Here is an 18,365-nt window from a genome sequence, read left to right as displayed (position 1 = left end):
GTCCTGGGTTTGGTTCTAGCCTGCAGTTGCTACCTTGCCACCAGGTTTACACCACCAGACTTCTCAGGGCCAAAGGGCTAGATTTGCACTGGGCAAGGCCTCTGTCTCTGAAACTGAGTAGAAACTGCCCCAATAGCTAAGACTTCCTGGGATTTGAAGACAGTGTGAAGGTGTGTCTGTGGTGAGGGAAGGAATAGAAGGCGGTGGCCTATAGATACCTTGCAGAGGTCTGAGGGGTAAGAAATCCTAGAGCATAAATCCCTCAGACTCAGACTCAGATTCCCTTCTTTCATAGCTTTAAGTCTATACTCCAACCGAACTGAGCCTAGCTCTGTGGGCATTGGAGGCTGGCTGTTCTGGGCACTCGCCTTTGGGCAATGATTTCTGAAGCAGGTAGTACAGGATCTGAGCTGCCCTCTGCTTGGCTTGGGGTTTGTGGGGCACCCTGGATGTGATCCTGACCCTTCTGGGAATAGAAGAGGCCCCTCTCCCTCAAACTTCTGCTCATACTTGGTCTTGCTGAGCCCTTAGTCCAGAGGGCCTGAACCTGATAGGCCATTTTTGCCAAGGCTTCTCCGTCTTCAACAGGATTCTGGGTCATCTCTCCTGTTACTAGAGCCCTGACTTGACTCAGTGTAGAGGTCACAGGAGGTGTTAGAACTGACTGCAGAGGCTTCAGTGTGAGGGAAGCTTCAGGCCAGACCTGAGCTTTCCCTGTCTGCAGCTCACTTTCCTAAGACCAGGTGGGCTGAGGAGGGGAACACTATGCCCCACAGGGCTTCTGAGAAGAGCTAGCTGGGGGTGCTGCTTCAGCAGTTCTCTCCTTGCAACCGGTATTGCTGAGTTGGGGTAGAGGTGGGAGGGTGAGACATGAGAGAGCTAATGGGGCAGGGTAATTATTGATGCCCAGCCAACTATTAAACTAATTAAAACAATTTAAACTGTTAAGAAAATTTTCGTGGTTTTATTGTATCATGAGGCATTGAAACATCTGAACAAATCAATTATCTGGGCGGTGAGGCAGCTGCTTTCTCCTTCACTTCTTTGGGTTACTAGAGCAACTTGTCAGTAGATTAAAAAAAAAAAGAGAGAGACAACCTTTTGCATTACTTAAGTCTTTCCAAGGCATGCGCTGGTACAACACAAACTTCTCCTGTCAGATGCAACTAGTCTAGCTTCCAAACATCATGCACAACACCTCAGTAGCAGCAGCGCACTGCGCCCACTCCCACCGGGTCCTGCTCATTTGTGTATGATATTTGGAGCATCTGGAGGAGTGTGAATAGTACTGGGAAGAGGAGGGAGGAGCAAACAGCATGAGTGCCTGGCTGGGAGGAGGTCAGCCGAAGTTGTGCAGGGCAAGCCTGAACATGTCATTGGTGCAAACCCAAGCATCGTTGATGTTCTTTAATAGGAACATCTGGTGGAACCCCATGATGGGGTCTTCGTCAGCCTGTGAGGAGAGAGAAAATGATTCAGTAAGGGAGCCAAGGAACAGCAAGGGAGTTCAGCAGTACGGGGACAGGGCAAAGAATGCTGAGTTTGGGACCAGGCCCTACTGTCTTTGACTCAAATCCCAGTATAGCCAAGGGGTACTTGTGAATGTGAATTGATATAATGTATGAAGCACTGCACTGGGCACTTAAGGGCCTACAGATGGTAGCTCACACCGCTATGTGCACTTAAACTGCAGAACAATTCATCAGTTAGCTACAGCAACAGAGCAGAGAACATACCTGCATCTGAGCCCACATCTCTGGGCACAAGTGATCAATCTGAAAGAGTTCTACAGTGCTCACCATGTAACTTATGGTATATAAACACTAAACAATCTTAGTGTCTGATCATGCCACTTAGTCCAATCAGGAGAAGCTACTGCTAAAACTGATTGTGGTTAAGCATGTAAGAAAAGGCTCAAAGCTGAGTTCACACTGTGATCATGGCTCTACAGGGGGAAAAAAAACACAAAGTATCGCCATTGGGTGATCTGTCTCCTGTCATGTAATATATAATGTTTACAATGAAAAAAGAAAGACAAGAGACCTCCAGCCAAACTACAGAACACCAGGATGAGGCCTGGTTGAGGTAGGAGCTCATGTAACCAGCTCGGTATCTAACATCACTGGTTTTTCTGGGAATTATCATCAGCAAGGAGGCAAATCAGTCTTTTGGGGGCTCTGAGTTGAACAGAAACACCAGAAAAAACCTGAAGCCAGATGGGAAGGGACACTGCTTATTGACCCCAGCCTGGGAAAGTGGGCACTGAGTCCCTTGGGGAGACCTCCTCACTGCCAAGGGCCTGTTTGAGGATAGGCTCTGGGCACGGTATCTTGGACAGGAGAAACAGACAGGAAAGTCCAGACCAGAAGGCAGAACCCTCTAGGTCCACTGCAGAGGCCTAGGGTGTCCCTTCCTCCACCTTTGTATTGGATTCAGAAAGCCCTGCCTAGCCTGGGGAGAGGCATGTGGGCCTGTTATTCTGAGCCCCACAACAGAGGCCCAGGAGGTTGGAACCTGGTCAACGGGCAGCCAATCTGTCCTGCATTGGGAAGGAGAAGGAACTTTTGGGAAACCAAGAATCTGGCTTCAGTCTGCTGGAGCACAACAAGCAGGAATTCCTGGAGAGTTCTTGGGGGCTGAGGGGCTGCAGGAAGGCTTTGAGGATGATAGGTCTTGAGGAAGGGAAGGGAAAATGCCAAGAGAAGCAGAAGTTGCAGGAATCTGCCTCGTTCAGCAGGTAGAGGAGCCAGCAGCCAGCTTGGGGAGTGGCAGCATGGACTCCAGTTGGGGACTGCTACTCAGCACCCAGCTGGCTTGTCCAGGGTCAGCTGCCAGCAGAAGGCCCACCTATACCTCGGGGCAATGTCAAGGCCCAGTGGCTTGGCACCACAGCCCCATCCTGGTCCTATACCTCTTGTCCTTTTTCCAAAAAGGCTCCAGACCAGTGCTTTCCAATAGAACTTTCTGCAATAACAGAAATGTTCTATGTCTGTGCTGTCCAATAGACAGCCACAAGTAACTACAAGCACTTGAAATATGGCTAGTATGACCAAGGAACTATATTTTAATTTTATTTCATTTTAATTAATATAATTCAAAAATCACAGGTGGCTGGTAGCTATCGTATTGAACTATACAGCTCTAGATAGTCACTTTGTCTGGGTGCCCTTTGATAAGCAGATCACATCCCAGGGAAGGCAGGGGTGCAGGGCTCTCCTCTGCCCGCCCATACCTCCCTAGCAGCACTATTACCTTGAGCTGGCCCACAACCATGCTGATGATGCAACTATCTGGCGTGGGCTGATGGTCCTGCGCCGTGATGCTGTGCTGGATTTTCTGGAACGGAAGGCTCTGCAAGAGAAAGAGTGGGCAGTGGGCTGTGACCAGCAGGATGGGGAAGGAGCTGCCTGCAGCCCGGCCCTGGCTCTTACTTACAGACAACTTCTCCACAATGGCAGCTTTCCCCTGGAATTGCTGTCCTTCCCACGTAAGGCATGATGCGTCAATCTGAAAACCAGGAAACCCGGGGTCAGGCCTTAGAGCACAAGGAGTATCTCTGAGGCCCTGAAAAGGGTCTTGCTTGGGGAAATGAGTATACACTGCAGTTTCCCTATCTGTAAGGAGAACTGAGGGTAGCTTCCAAACTTTACACTATTAACAACTTCTTTAATTACACCCCATCATCCCAGAGCCCAGGCTCTGAAAGACTATCTAACAAAATACAAACTTATTAAGTAAGTTCATTTCCCAGTTTTTATTCACAAAGTCATAAGGCCTCTGATGTGCATGAGCTCCAGGCTGGACATATGTGGCCAGGGCTCAGCTAAAGCCATCCTGCTACATGGTCAGTTAGCACCAGTCCCAGAAACGCCATCAGAAATAACTTGTGGGCTGGCCCCATGGCTGAGTAGTTAAGTTGACGTGCTCTGCTTTAGTGGCCCAGGGTTTCGCCGGTTCGGATCCTGGGCGCGGACATGGTACTGCTCATGAGGTCATGTTGAGGCGGCATCCCACATGCCACAACTAGAAGGACCCACAGCTAAAATATACAACTATGTACTGGGGGGATTTGGGGAGAAAAAGCAATTAAAAAAAAAAAAAGAACAACTTGGAAACATTCTATGTTCATCATCATCTCTAGAGCCCAGGCTGAGTTCCACTGATGCCCTTCCTGTGGGGGCTCCCATGGGGTCATGGAGGGCTAGAGGCTCACAAGGCTTCCCAAAGCCTAGCCTGTGACCTTCCCCATCATCGGCAAGCAACCCACTAGCTTCACCCTCTCCTCTCTAGATCTTCCCAGCCATAGCCTTCAGGGGCAGAACTCAAAAGTGCCTCTGCTACTTACCAGCTGTGACATTAGGCAAGTTACTTATTTTTCTGAGTCTCAGTTTCCTGATCTTCAAAGGGGATATGCTTAGGATTATATGCAATGGCATATATAAAGTGCTTTTTTAGGTTCTTGCTAACTCTCTTCTCTGGGTCAGGCCTGCTTTGATTTTTTTTTTTTGGCTGAGGAAGATTTGCCCTGAGCTAACATCTGTGCCAATCTTCCTCTATTTTGCTGGTGGGTCACCGCCACAGCATGGCCACCAATCAGTCATGTAGGTCTGCACCCGGGAACTGAACCTGGGCCACCAAAGTGGAGCAACGCTGAACTTAACCACTAGGCCATGGGACCAGCTCCTTTAATTGATTTTAAGAGGCAATAATACAGAAGTGCCAGGATCCCGGATCATTTCAAATTGTTAAAATTTTCTATCTATGCTAATGACAATCAAATAATACCTGGGCTGGATTTGGCCTTCCACTGGTAAGAACCTTATCTTTCCTCCAAAATTTCTGAATGGACCCTGATTTTTTGGAGGAAGACACAGAGGAGTTTGCCCACAGCCCAGTCAGGCTCTGAGGCTATGCTGGATGACTCCTATCATTCTCATCTTGGGCAGACCTGCTAGGTGTGGCCTGATCAATCACATTTCTGTGACTGAGTCTTGGGCAGGGTCAAACAGGAGCAGCTCTTGGTGTATACGAACTCCAGTAAAATAGCAGCAAACAATGCCTGCACAGAAGTGTTTCTCAAAGGATACACCAGCCTCCCTGGGTTAACCTTATTTGTTTCCCATGAACATTCAGGGGCTTTTGGCTCCCAAAAGGATGCCAGGCTTGGGGCCTCCAAGAGAACTCAGCTCTACACTGATGATGATGATGGCTGCTGCCTCCAGAGGGCACCATGAGTCCTAGCCTCTGCCTGCTGCTGCCCAGTCTGGAACAGAGGCACTCCCAGAACCCTGGAATGGCCAGCCTAAAACACCCTGCCCAGGGTACCAAGATCCCCACTCTTGTGGAAGATAACAGAAGAAAATGTACAGACCAGGCAGTTGGGCCAGGCCTCAGGCCCCCTGTCCCATGAAGAGAAGCTCAGATAGAAGGGTATAGCCAAATCCAGGTGAGGGCTGTCAGAAGTTTTGAACTGGACTCACTGGCCCAACATCTGAATTGATCGCCTTGGGTCCCATTCTAGGCTTAGAGCTGGAGACTTACATAAATTGCGCCTAGTTGAGTTCTGTCGTTATCAAATAATTGATAGTAATGTTGAATGAAGCTGGATCCAATCTGCTCCCAAATTGGCTTGTCTCCCATTCTGGAGCGTCACTCGGCCTCCTTGAGACCTGCAAGACCAGCGAGACAGGGAGGAAAGCGTTGGTACTACAAGAGCAGGAGGCAGCCAGCTGCTGTCTCTCACTGACCCTCAACCCTCTGTAACATCCTTGATTAGTGAGTTCTTTGCTGAGGTCTATTCTCCCAGGGAACATGGAGAGGCCCTGGGGAACTGGTAGGAGACCCCTGCCAATACAGACCAGTACAGGGAGCCCAGAGGTGGACCAAACTCAACCCTTCCTTTGAGGAGCTCTGCTTGATGAGACAGAGGGGTGCCAGGGTGGTGGAGCACACAGGATCAGTGCTAAGGGTGGAACCAGGACAAAGGAAGATTAGAGCAGGCCCTTCAGTGCCCAGTGAAGGGATGGGCCTTTAAAGAACAGCTAAGCACTTTCCCCATATCTTTTCATTTAATCCCCTCAACAACCTGCAAGGCCCGAATTATTGCTATTCTTCCCACCTTGTAGACCAGGAAGTACTGATATCTGTGTGTGGAGTGTCTTCTATTGTAGCCCTCAGCTCCCCCAACCCACGCCATCCTATGGGACTCAGCACTCAGTCCCTCAGCACTGCTCCGGGGCTTCACTGGTGGGTGGAGGAAGACCCAGTAGGGGCAGGGGCAGAGCGGGGGGATGGCTCCTCAAGGCCCCACTTGCAACAAAACAAGTCTTAGTCTTAAGGGGGGCAGTTTACTTCTTTGAGGCCAGGTGATACCTGGCCTGGTCCTTTCTGAGGAATTTCTTCATTGATGGGGGTGACCCCTTCAGAGTTGGGGACATGAGTTCAGAGGATCACAGAATAATAGTGGGGAGGGAAAATGGAGGCTGTAAGGGGGAAACATGTCATCTCTTCAAATCCCCCATCCCAGCACTGTCCCCATCAGAAGGGGCTGCTTCTCTCTGGTCTCTGAAGCGGGGAGGGGAGTTCCCCTCCCAGCTAGAGAGGCCATGTCCCAAGGGTGCTTGATGGAAAACCCAAGCCCCAGATGAGAGAGCAACTCCAGCTTTGCTAGGCCCCTCCCAGATAGGGAAGCCCACATCCTACCACAGAATCCCATGATAGCAGACCCATGTGTTGTTCTACTGTTGTCTCTGACTATAGAAGATCTCCCTCTCTCCTGATAACAGGGCTGAACCAAAGCAGTGAGAAGGTGGGTTTGGTAGACAACTATTAGTAGTGATGGATCTGATACAAGTCACTGGCTTTCTTAGGGCCTCAGCCTTCTCCTCTGTAAAATGGGGGTGCATCCCGATGTTGCCAGTGGTTGTGAAGCCTCACTAAGGGAACCTGGTAAAGCCCTCAGCTCAACATAGTTAAGTGCTAATTTGCTCCAGTCCCTGTGATCTCACCCAAGGCCAGAGGGGCCAGTGGGCAGGGAAAGTGTAGGGGGGCCAGTGGCTTATCCCCAATCCAACCAATCTCCCAGCCTGTGACCAACACTCCAGCCAATGAGGGGCCAGGAAGCTGAGCCAGCTTTATTTTAGGTCCCATAGGAGGGAGTGGCACTAAAAATAGCTCAGTGCTGGGAGGACTAAGAAACGTTCAGGAAAGTCTAAAACAAGCAGAGGAGAAAGCTTGGACCCGGCCACGCCGGCTACACAGGAACACAAGGTGTGTCCTAGTTCACATACACTCTGCCAAGAAACAAATGAACAAGTGGGAAAAGCATAGGATCAACTGCTAGTCTCAGCTGCTCTGTCTTGGTCACATTTCCAAGGGGTCAGACTGTGGCTGTGCCCACACACAAACGTGGATTACCGGAGGCAGGGCACAGCCTGGTATCTCCCATCTCTGTCCCTTCCACTCTAGTATTTCCTCTGCTTGGCTCACTCACTGGGGCCTGACCCCACTGCATCTTACCCTCCCCCATAATGTCTTGCCTAGCCCCTGAGAGCTCTGGGGTAGGGGAAAAGCTGGAGGAATGGATGAAGGCCATTTCTCCTGCCCTTGGAAAGGCTGAGAGCCCTCAGGGAGAGTCTTGGAGAAAGAGTATGCCAATGAGAAGAAACAGCGTAGGCAAATGTCCGCGGGAACGAAAAGAAATAAGGGCAGGAAACTGGGGAGCTGGAGATGGAGGGTGAGGGGAACTAAGGCTCCAAGCTGATCCAAAGACAAGAAAAGTGCCGTCATGTGGTGGGGCAGTAAGGTAGCGGACGTGTGGGGGCGTTTTTTCCTTTTTCAACATTGTTCTTAATGGTGTGTTAACTTGCTAACACAGAAACTACTTGGCAGAGGTAGTGGTGAAGTGAAGAGGGTGGAGGGATAAAAGGACAGAAGAGTCCTTTGGTCCAGTGGGGTGTGTCAGGGCAGAGTGATCTCGCCTGAGGAACAGGACAGCCCATGGTCTCCTAGAAAGTGTGAGAAGGAACCTTCAAAACTATGAGAATTGAGGCCTTTGCTTTAAAGATGCCAAGTGGGATCCCTGAAGCCAATACCAACCTCATTTGAGGCCTGCTTGACCCTTATGTATTTATTTCCATGTGGTGATCACAATAGCGAAGTGGTCAGATTCCACTGTTATCCCACTTAACAGCTGGGAAAACTGAGGTTAAGCAACGTGGGGAGTCTTGCCCCCAGCTGATCCAGTATATCAGTGCTGACACTGGGTACTCTGGTTGAGGCCCATGCTTGCTTTCTGCTACCTTTGCATCCCTGAGCTCTAAACCACCAAGTCCCTCCCCTATAACACCTCGCCTTTGGGTTAAAGGCCAAACCCCCTAAGCTCCACAGGTGGCCATCCATACCTGTCCCAGCCTCCCCAGCCATTCTCTCCTACTTTGATCCAGCTCCACACACAAACACACCAGAACTCACTTAGTGCTTGCTCGCTGTGTTTTTTGCACAGATGTCCCCCTGCAGAGATGCCCTCCCTCCGCACATCTGCCTGGTCAGTCCCTGCTCTTCCTTCAAATTACTGTTCAGACCCCACCTATTTAGGGACTCCTTCCCAGACTCAAATGTTGATCCCCAACCCCAGGTGCAAACCCCTATCAACACACCCAGTGCCCACTCTCCCCCTAAACACTGTAGCTCTGGGCTGTGAGGGTTCTAGGGTGGTTCTTGCCACCCCCTAAATTCCTCCTTTCCCCATCTCCCAGCACAGAACTTGGCCCAGCAAACCACAGGATTCATGGTTTCTGATTCCAAATCTTTCACAAAGCTTTTAACTGATGGCTGGAAGGCAGCATTCCTGAGTCCAGAAAAAGAAGCAGGGTGCAGAACCCCCCTCCCATCTCCATGTAATACAGGGGAGGAGTCTGGACCAGGCTGGGAGGATGTTCCCCAGCATGGCCAGCAAGCCCTGACCTTGTTTCTAATACAGTTACTATGGAAAGAACAGCCTGGAAAGAAACAAAATGCCAAGGCTCAGAGGCAGCCTCACATCAGAATGGGGACTGACCTTCATGACGGCTTCTCCTACAGCTCTTCCGAGGGCCGCTGACCACGTCATCTCCTGCTTCACCCCAACAGTCCGCAGGCTGACTGAGGCCAGGCTCCTCGAGGAGCAGAAATGACCTCGATGACCTCTCGCCCACTGAGCATCAGCCTTCACTGACCCTTAGGTCTCTGTGGGTGCAAAGACCCCCTGAGAATGTCTCAAAAACTGTGACCCTCTCCCAATAAATTTGTAAAGAGGCAGAGATGCCCCAGCCTTGTGAATAATTTCAGCTTGTTCACACTCCCTGAGGTTCAGTCATAGAGCCCAGGTTAAAACCTCTGGTCCAGGAGATCCCATTAGGCAACAAAATAATTTCATTTTTATACTCAAATTCTGAGTCAGTGTTTCCAGGAACAAAACTTGAAATAGCAGTGTCCAGCTGACAACATCTCATTTTCACTAACGTGTTAGGTGTAGAAATGTGCTAAGGGCTTCACATGCATTTGTTCCTAACATCCTTTTAGGAATGAGCAAAATGAGGATCAGCGATGTTAGCTAACTTGCTCAAGGTTGCTAACCTAATAGATGGTGCAACTGCATGGAACCAGGGTTGGTGGACTCCAGAGCCAGGACTCTCAGCGATAATTCATTTGGAGATAAAAATGAACAGCACATACGGCTGAAGTCCCAATCTCTGACCTTGGCTTTCTCAGACATGGGCAAGACAGGCCTGAACCAGGGCTTCTGCCTCCAAACAAAGGCGCCAAGCAGATTTCCACACCAAACAATAGGCGTTTTCACAGGGGATGATCTCACACTTTCCCAAAACCTCCTAAGTCACAACCCCATTCTACCATCTCAGCAAAGCAGAGATAGATCCTGGCCTAGCTGGACCTGGGGCAAGGACTAGGGCAGGAGAGTGATGGGGAAGAGGATGTTACTAACTTCAGACCGATACACAGAAAGATGCTCAGATGTTTGAGAGGCATCACTGAGGCCTACAGAGGATGCCAGCAGATGTGCTGAGCTTGTAGCGGGGTCATTGAAATTGGCACCAACCGTGGCCACTACCCTCACACCTACTGTCTGCCAGGCCTCAAACAGCCCTGGAGTATAGAGGCCGGGAAGGACTCCTCCAACAGATGGGACTGACAGCCAAACCTGGCTTAAACAGAGCATAGGCGTGTACTGTGGGGAGTGGGTGAACGTGGTGGGATGCAACAACACAGGAAGACACTGCAGCCTGCTTGTCCTTCAGGAACAAACTGCTCCTCTGATTTCATGGTCTGAGGGGTGCTGTGTATCCTGTCCTATGGCCCTCCGATGACTTCCCTTCCCATTCTCCATTGACAAAGTCTCAACCACTTATCCTGACTTCAAGGCCCAGGGTGACCTGCCCTCCTGGCTGTCCAACCTCAACTCCTGCCACCCACTCCCCCAAATTCCTCTGCAGCCACTCTGGGCATTTTCCTGTTTCTGGAACATGCTGAGTCTATTCTCACCTAAGGGCTTTGCAACTGTTGATCCTTCTACCTGGATCACCCTTCTCCCTAGATCTTCATGTGTCTGGCTCCTTGTCACCTATGTGTCAGCTCAAACGTCACCTTCTCCTAGACACCTTCCCTGACCATTCAGTCTCAAGTAGCTGCCTAGTTGCTCAATTCACCATCCTATATTGTTTTCTAGGTCTTATCACTGCATGAGATTGTCACACTTACATATTTGTTTAGAGTCCATCTCCCTGACCGGGGCAGCCCTGTTCCCATGGTGCCTGGCTCAGCTCTCAATAACTATTTGTTGATCAAGTCCGTGAACACCTAGGAGCCTGTGCTGAGAGGCCAGCTGTTCTTCTCTGGAGGAGTGAGTTCTGGGCAAAACTCCTCAATTTAAGTGGCCAAATGACCCACATCCCCTCCACCCACACCTTCTGTTCAAGTTGTCAGGAAACAATCCTTTGTTATCTACCCAGCCATCTGTCTGTCTGAGGCTTGTGGCAAGTGAGGCTTGGCCCCAATGCCCTCTCTCACTCCCAAGATCCTGGTCACCTGAGGGCAGCTGTGGCTGAACAGCAGACAACCACACCCTCAAAGGCTTGGCCTCTGGCTCCTGCTCCTCCTCTCCCTCATGGTATGACCTTCTGACCCTGCCTCCTCATCAGTAATTGTGGGGATGTTAAGGGTAATTAACTGAGGGTATAAAGCAGGACACAGCTGTAAGGAGTTACTGTCAGGTCCTAGGTGAACACTAAGTCCAAGAGCTGGGAAGAAGGTGGGTACCTCAGCCTCCTGCAGGGATGCCACATGACGAAAGAGCCTTGAGCCAGGACAGGCAACTACCCAGTCCACCACTTGCCTGAAGTCTGGAGAGAAATCAGCCAAGGTCTGGTACATGGATGGCTGGCCAGGACAGAATCCTTTCCTGGGCAGACTCTTGAGGGCTAGGTGTCCATAGCACCCTGAGGGCCTTTTCCTCCTCTTCTGCCTGGTAGGAGGACTCCAGAGCCTTCAGGCTGCCCTGGCTGGCCTAGAAGCTGAATCCTGAGACCTGCATCATGGTCTCTCTGCTCCGCCCTTAGACCCTGAGTAGCCTTCCCAGGCTCAGAAATCTCTGGGGCCCCTGTCCTATACAGTTCCCATCCATGAACTTGCTGGTTAGGGAACACATGGACTTGGCTACCCCAGTGGGGCTTGAAAGTCCCTAAGTAACCACCCCTCTGGTCTGCCACTACCAGGCCTGGCCAATACCGCCATGAAACTCTGAGACTACGAGGTAGGCAGGGTAATAAAGAGATGAACATGCAGTGCCCAGGGTGGTGCAAGGAATGCCTCCTGTAAGCCAAACAGTTATAGTTACGTGTGTCTTCTCATTTGAGCCTGGCAGCCTTGTAAAGCTGGTATGCTTAACATCACTTCATAGATGAGGAAACCAAAACTTCAAGAGATTGAGAAAGAATTCAAGGGGCCAGCCCGGTGGCATAGCGGTTGGGTTTGTGTGCTGTGCGTCAGCAGCCTGGGCTTCAGGGGTTTGGATCCTGGGCATGGACCTACACACTGCTCATCGGCCACACTGTGGCAGCATCCCACATACAAAGTGGAGGAAGACTGGCATAGATGTTAGCTCAGTGACAATCTTCCTCAGCAGAAAGAGGAAGACTGGCAACAGATGTTAGCCAAGGGCCAATGAAAGAAAAGAAGGAAAGAAAACAAGGGGGGGGGAGGAGGGGGAGGAGAGGGAGGGAGAAAGGAAGGAAGGAAGGAAGGAAGGAAGGAAGGAAGGAAGGAAGGAAGGAAGGAAGGAAGGATTCAAGACCACACAAGGCCACTGCCATAACCAGCAATGAAATGTCCATGAAACTGGCCTGGATTGGAACAGCTGAGAGCCAATGTCAAGCAGCAGAAAGTGTATAGGTAGCAAGATGAAGTGGTGAGGAATGGAGCCCAGGCCTTTTCTTCCCCTCTGAAATCAGCAAGTTCCATGCCTCTCAGGACAAAAAGCCTCTGAGGGCATTCTCAGCAAGTCAAAGCAGATTTACACCGTAGGGACAACTGAGAACTTGCATTCTCCTGGGCCTGAAACCACCTCTGCAAAGTTTCTACACACAGATATCCTTCGAGGGGGCAGCAGTTTCTGCCTTGGTGAGACCCAGTGACTTCAATGGAGTATCTGAGGCTTTAAGAAACAAACATTCTAGAATTCTCCCAGTTTACTGAGGCAAATGGCCCTCAGTTCCCAGGTACCCTGAACACACCCCTCTCATGAGCGGGGTTCTCCTTCTCCAGGATAGCCCCCTCTCTAGCCGGGCAGGTTAGGGAGTTGGCACACAGCAGGTACCAGCAACAAAGAAGGAGTAAGGCCCAGGACAGTGAGAGGAAGTTCTCGGCCATAACAGGTCAGCCGGCAGTGGGAGTCCTGGGGCCAGTGAGCAGGGCCACCCCTCTGGCACTCTTGCATCCCTCTTCCCTGGCCACTAAAACACTTCCCCAGTCACATCATGGACCTGAACAAAGGATTCTTCCTAGGAAGACATATTCCCGCTGATAGAATGAGAAGGGGGAAAGTGCCGCACAGACCTGGTGGTCAGGGTGCTGAGCAGAATGATCACATCAGACAGGCCCGGAAGTCACTTCAGGGATAACCCACATGCTGACACATATGGTCAAATTTCTGCTACATATGATCAGAGCAAGAGAATCATAGAATCTCAGAGCTGAGGAAGGGGTAGCCAACCCAAATCCAACTCTAACCACACAAACATCTTCAAATGACCCATCGGAAAAATTAAAAAAAAAACAAAACAAAACCTGTGGCCGGCCCAGTGGCACAGCTGTTAAGTGCCCACATTCTGCTTTGGCGGCCTGGGGTTCCCTGGTTCAGATCCCAGGTGTGGACATGGCACCACTTGTCAAGCCATGCTGTGGTAGGCATCCCACATATAAAGTAGAGGAAGACTGGCAGCAGATGTTAGCTCAGGGCTAATCTTCCTCAAAAAAAAAAACCCTAACAGCAAAAAACCTCACCAGGAGGTTCTGCTCAATCCCAGCCCATAGAAATCCTGCCCAATTTTCAAAGTCCATCCTGTGGAAAACTTTTTAGATCTACTCCCCTCTCTCCAAAAGGACTATTTCCTTTCATCTCAGGGGAGGGTGCCTCTGAGTCTCACTCTGGGAAGATGTCCCAAAAGGTTCCACTCCAGGAGCACTGGGCGCTTGAATAAAAGTGACCTGAGAGGGTCTCAGTCAAAGGGGCAGAAGCCACAAATCCAGGCTCCAGGAAAGGAATGGGAAGGCCACAGACCACAAAATGCTGGTAAGATTCCCAAGCACTGGGAGAACACTCAGCAGAGAAACTTGGGGGACAAACGAGCAGGCTGTAAAATACAGCAGCTAGACTCAACACGCATAGCAATCTGGAGTGGTGTCAGCCTCGCTCAAGGGACCCCAAACCTTCCTAGGCCCAGTATCCAGAAGTATATCTTGCTCTGTGGTTCCTGCCAGGCACTGGAGAGGAGAGTGTGCTCATTAACAGTCTTTCCTCTTGGGTACTCTAATCATTCTGAAGCCCCCTCTTCTGTGCAGGACCAAGAGCCCCTGTAGGTCCCTTCAACTTAGCTCTCAGCACATAATAGCAACATTACCCCTGTCTCCCCCATTACTGTTACCTCCTTTCCCCAGCACCAGGACTGTGTAGGATTCATTTTTCTACCTCCAGCCTCAACCCAGAGCCTGATACATAGAAGGCCCCAAGAATGGTTGCTGAATAAAACTGATTGTTGGTGAGAAAGGAGGAAAAAAACAATTTCAGGCAAGATATTAATGCCTCAGTAAGAGAATCCTAGAATTTTCCTTTTTTTTTTTTGAGGAAGACTAGCCCTGAGCTAACATCTGCCAATCCTCCTCTTTTTGCTGAGGAAGACTGGCCCTGAGCCAACACCCATGCCCATCTTCCTCTACTTTATACGTGGGATGCCTACCACTGCATGGCTTGACAGGCAGTGCCATGTCCATACCCGGGATCTGAACCAGCGAACCCCGGGCCACCAAAGCGGAACGTGTACACTTAACCACTGCGCCTCCAGCCGGCCCCAGAATTTTCTGATATAAGGTGCCTTTCAGTTGTAAAACTTGAGAATTCTCTCTCTTAAATCTTTCCATCCCAACCCATCAACTGCAAACACAGCAGAATAAAGTGACACATGCCTCAGAGGACAGGTGAGCTCTATGTCAGTAAGGCACCTAGTTTTGAGCTGGTTGAGAACCTAGGCATCCTCACACCCTGTCCCCATGCTTATGCAGCCACATCCCCAATGCCCCACGCCAGGCTTCGTCTCTTATCTCAGACTCAGATGGCCTGCCAAGTTTCAGAAAGGTTAAGGTCTTCTGAGTTTCAGGATGCCCAGCAATGACACCAGACACAGAAGTTACAGGGAACTTCCAGAAGGAGTGGAATGAGAGGGAGGGACCTGAATTCCTCCCACTCCTGAGTAACCTTCAAGAAGGAACAGTATCTTTTTGACCTTGAAGAAAACCCTTGTAATCAAGCCACCCAAGGCCTTGGAATGTGCAAACTAATCTACAGCCATAAGCTTAGCTCACCTGAAACCCGTGCTCTGGAAAGAATCAATACCGACAATCAAGAGAGGGTCTTGAAAACAAATGCCTCTAGTACTAAGAGATTCCACCACACTGATCCTGTGTGCTCTTTGGGTGGTCCCTCCTGTTGCCCACTTCCACTGGCAAATTAGGCCTCTCTTGATCCTGCTGAATGAACCTGACTTCCATGTCCTCTTGGGCTAGGATGTGGATTAGGAAGGTTGAGTTCTGAAAGAAGGCAAGTTCTGATAAGGAAATCTGAATAGATCCCTACCTGTCCTTGTTAAGCAGGGAGAATGACTACAAAGAGCAATTCAACTGCAGGAAAACTTCCAAGGCTAGAGCCCAATGACCAGAAAATCCCCAATCACCCGGGGAAATACTCAAGGAAAAAAAAAATAGTCCAAAGGCCAGCCCGGTGGCTCAGCAGTTAAGTGCGCACGTTCTGCTTTGGCCGCCCAGGGTTCGCCAATTTGGATCCCGGGTGCAGACATGGCACCGCATGGCAAGCCATGATGCGATGGCATCCCACATATAAAGTAGAGGAAGATGGGCACGGGTGTTAGCTCAGGGCCAGTCTTCTTCAGCAAAAAAGAGGAGGATTGGCAGCAGATGTTAGCTCAAGGCTAATCTTCCTCAAAAAAAAAAAAAGGTCCAGAGGCGGCAGCCTTCTGCATCATGGACCTAACTCAACTCTCCTAAGAGACCTGCTTGCTGCTGAGGCCAGGTCTGCAGAAACTTAGCTGCTTCTTTAGTTCCTGCAAGAACTGTGGCTCAGAAGCCACAGTGGGTCAGAGGAATCAAGATTTGAAAAACTGTTTCCAAAACCCCACGGTTTTCTCTGGACCGCTCCCTTAATTTATCGTCACTCAGACAGAAGTGCCTTTACAAAGCCTGTCAGAAGACTACTCCATGGTTAGATACTCTTCTCCCAAAACTCAGCGGGGTCCCTGGAGCCATGATTAAGGGCAATTTCCCAAGGTCCAAACAGCTTCCTGCCTCTTCATAGGTCACTCCAACTGCTGAGAAGTGAGCAAGCAAGGGAAGCCTGACTTTCTGCAGTTTTAAGCTCTAGTTCTGCCACCCAGACTTCAGAAGTGCCCCACAGAGTGTGAATCTGAGCCCCACAGCCCAAATGTGCCCCACCCCCAATGTTGCTTCTAGCCGAGCCTCTTGTTCGGCGCTGGGCTCATGGATCTCCAGCCTGAATTCTACTTCCCTCTGCATTAAATCTCACCTTATCACCACCATTCTTATGAAACCCTCCTCCTCTGTGGGAGGAGGGCAAATGACTCTGGGAGGAGCAGATGTGAGGATTAGGCTGCGCCAGAGATATCTAACAATGTGTTGGAGGCTCACACATCCAACCTCACCTCCTTGGCTTCCTTTCTCCCTTCCTCCACTAACACGATGTGGCCAACCCACGGCTAGGGCCTGGTCACTGACAGAAGGGCGGAGGCTGAGCCTACCAGCCTGGAGCCGCCTCATCGCATCAAGCCAGATCTTCCAACGCTGGCCAGGGGTGAAGTCCCACGTGGAACCCCCTGACGCCCGAGATTCCCTGACCCTGCTCTCCACGCAGGAGAACCTACACATGAGTTCCACAAAGTGGGGCTAGGTTTCGTGCACTCCCAGCCGGCAGACAAGGAGAGGAGCGCTCACCTACATCCTATCCGGGCTATGGTCGGGAACCGGGTGACGGCCCTAAGCCCGAGCTGCCGCAGGCAGGCGCCCTTACCCAATGCTGAGTCTGGAGCGGGCTGGGTGGCGCTTGCCCATCCCCGGATCCTTGGCAGGCGGGTGGCAGGACGTGGGGCTGGGGTCGACCCGCTAGCCTGCCTGCAGAGCTTGCGGGACTCAGGCAGGCCGGACTAGGCCAGACGGGGCGGGGCCGGAGAGCACCATCCGGATGGTGAAGACCAGAGAAAAAGGCCCGGCCCAGCGCAGTCCGGTGCACCCGCCAGAGGCACAGTACGGCACACATAGGTGCCTGGCTGTCTCTCTCTGAGTTTCCCCCGGCCGCCGCCTCAGAGGACCGGCGGGAGGCGGAGCCGCGCGCGACACATGGCCCCGGCCCCGCGCGGCTTCGGGCCGCCAGGGGGGGTGGGAGGGAGGGGCCGCCCGGGGACTCGCAACGGAGGCTCCAGGCGGCCCGGAGCGCGGCTCCTGCGGCCCAGCCCCCACCCCGGCGCGCTAGCCCCGACACTCACCCGAGGGGCTGGCACGATGGCGGCAGCGGCGGCGGCAACCCAGCGCGGTCTGCGACCGACTGTCCCTTCCCCCCTGCCTTCCCTTGCCACGCCGCTGCACTCTGGGAAACGCAGTCCCCCCGCGCTCCTTCCTGGCATAGTGCGCCAGGAGAAAACTACAGTTCCCGGCGTCCTACGCGCCGAGGCCCAGACACTGCCCGCAGCGCGGGAGGTGAGGCTAAACCAAGAGAAGGAGGCTGCCGGGGCGAGCCCCTGAGAATTGTGGTCTAGCGGAAGCCTCTGGAACACCCGAAGTTGGCGCCAGGCGAGGGTCAGGGCTCAGTCATCCCCAGGTCCCGCTGGTCCGGCCCCGCCCAGGCTGCGCGGCCGTTTGGGGTTGGCCCCGCCTCCGTGGGAGTCTGGCCTGGCCCTAAGCTGGCCCAACCGCCCCTCCCTGGGCCCCTGGGTTGTTTCCGCTGGTGAACCCCCCTCCCCTTTGGTGCTCTGGCAGCCCCTTCGGCTCTTCAGATCGGTGTTCTAAGGCCAGCTGGGGCGGAACCTCTAGCTTATGTCCCGACATTTGTGTGCCCTGCTGGTGCCAGTCGGGCCCAAAACTGGTTTCGAGCATGTGAGGCTTTCCTTGGGTAGGAGACTCAAATGCTCAAGTGGGGCTCAGCTGGAAACAAGATTACTCTTACACTGTACAGTTAGGGTCTTCAAAACATTCTCTTAGGTTTTTTGCAGCAGGCGGGGCAGCTAAGAGTTTCGTTTCTATAAATGAGGAAAGTAAAAAACTGGCTCACCCAAAGTTTCCCCATGATTTAAGCGACCTGATTGTCAATAATCTCCCTCCTACCCGTTGCCCTTTCCTTTCAACGCCCATTTTCGTCGTTTCCTGGGCAACGCAAACATTTGAAGGCCTGTCTCTAGGTCAGGCCTGTTGGGGAATGCTCTACCGCTAACCCAGGGGGGACCAAAGGTAAAGGAAATCGCTACAAGTCTCCTAGCAGCTCCATGCCTTCCCTCCTGGCCAGAGGTCTCTCAGTACTC

The 18,365-nt window shown here is 51.6% G+C and overlaps 1 protein-coding gene across 3 annotated transcripts; it reads right to left on the bottom strand.

Annotated features, from left to right (window-relative positions):
- Positions 1-935: 935 nt before the first annotated feature.
- NUTF2 (nuclear transport factor 2) lies at positions 936-17,747 on the bottom strand. 3 transcript variants are annotated; one of them, XM_070613728.1, is made up of 6 exons: positions 17,337-17,635; positions 9,059-9,225; positions 5,542-5,669; positions 3,436-3,507; positions 3,253-3,351; positions 936-1,453 (listed from the first exon to the last, which is right to left on the bottom strand). In XM_070613728.1, exons 3-6 carry the CDS (start codon positions 5,638-5,640, stop codon positions 1,340-1,342), a joined length of 384 nt encoding a protein of 127 aa, XP_070469829.1. In that variant the 5' UTR covers positions 5,641-5,669; positions 9,059-9,225; positions 17,337-17,635; the 3' UTR covers positions 936-1,339. The 3 variants fall into 3 exon arrangements, with proteins under 3 accessions (XP_070469829.1, XP_008516424.1, XP_008516425.1); XM_008518202.2 differs by lacking the exon at positions 9,059-9,225 and having other exon boundaries at positions 17,337-17,747; XM_008518203.2 differs by lacking the exon at positions 9,059-9,225 and having other exon boundaries at positions 16,865-17,439.
- Positions 17,748-18,365: the final 618 nt, after the last annotated feature.

Source organism: Equus przewalskii, chromosome 3 (assembly GCF_037783145.1).
Source record: "Equus przewalskii isolate Varuska chromosome 3, EquPr2, whole genome shotgun sequence".
NCBI classification, from domain to species: Eukaryota; Metazoa; Chordata; class Mammalia; order Perissodactyla; family Equidae; genus Equus; species Equus przewalskii.
Note: the sequence above shows the minus strand (reverse complement) of the source record. Positions and strands in the feature narration are given on the sequence as shown.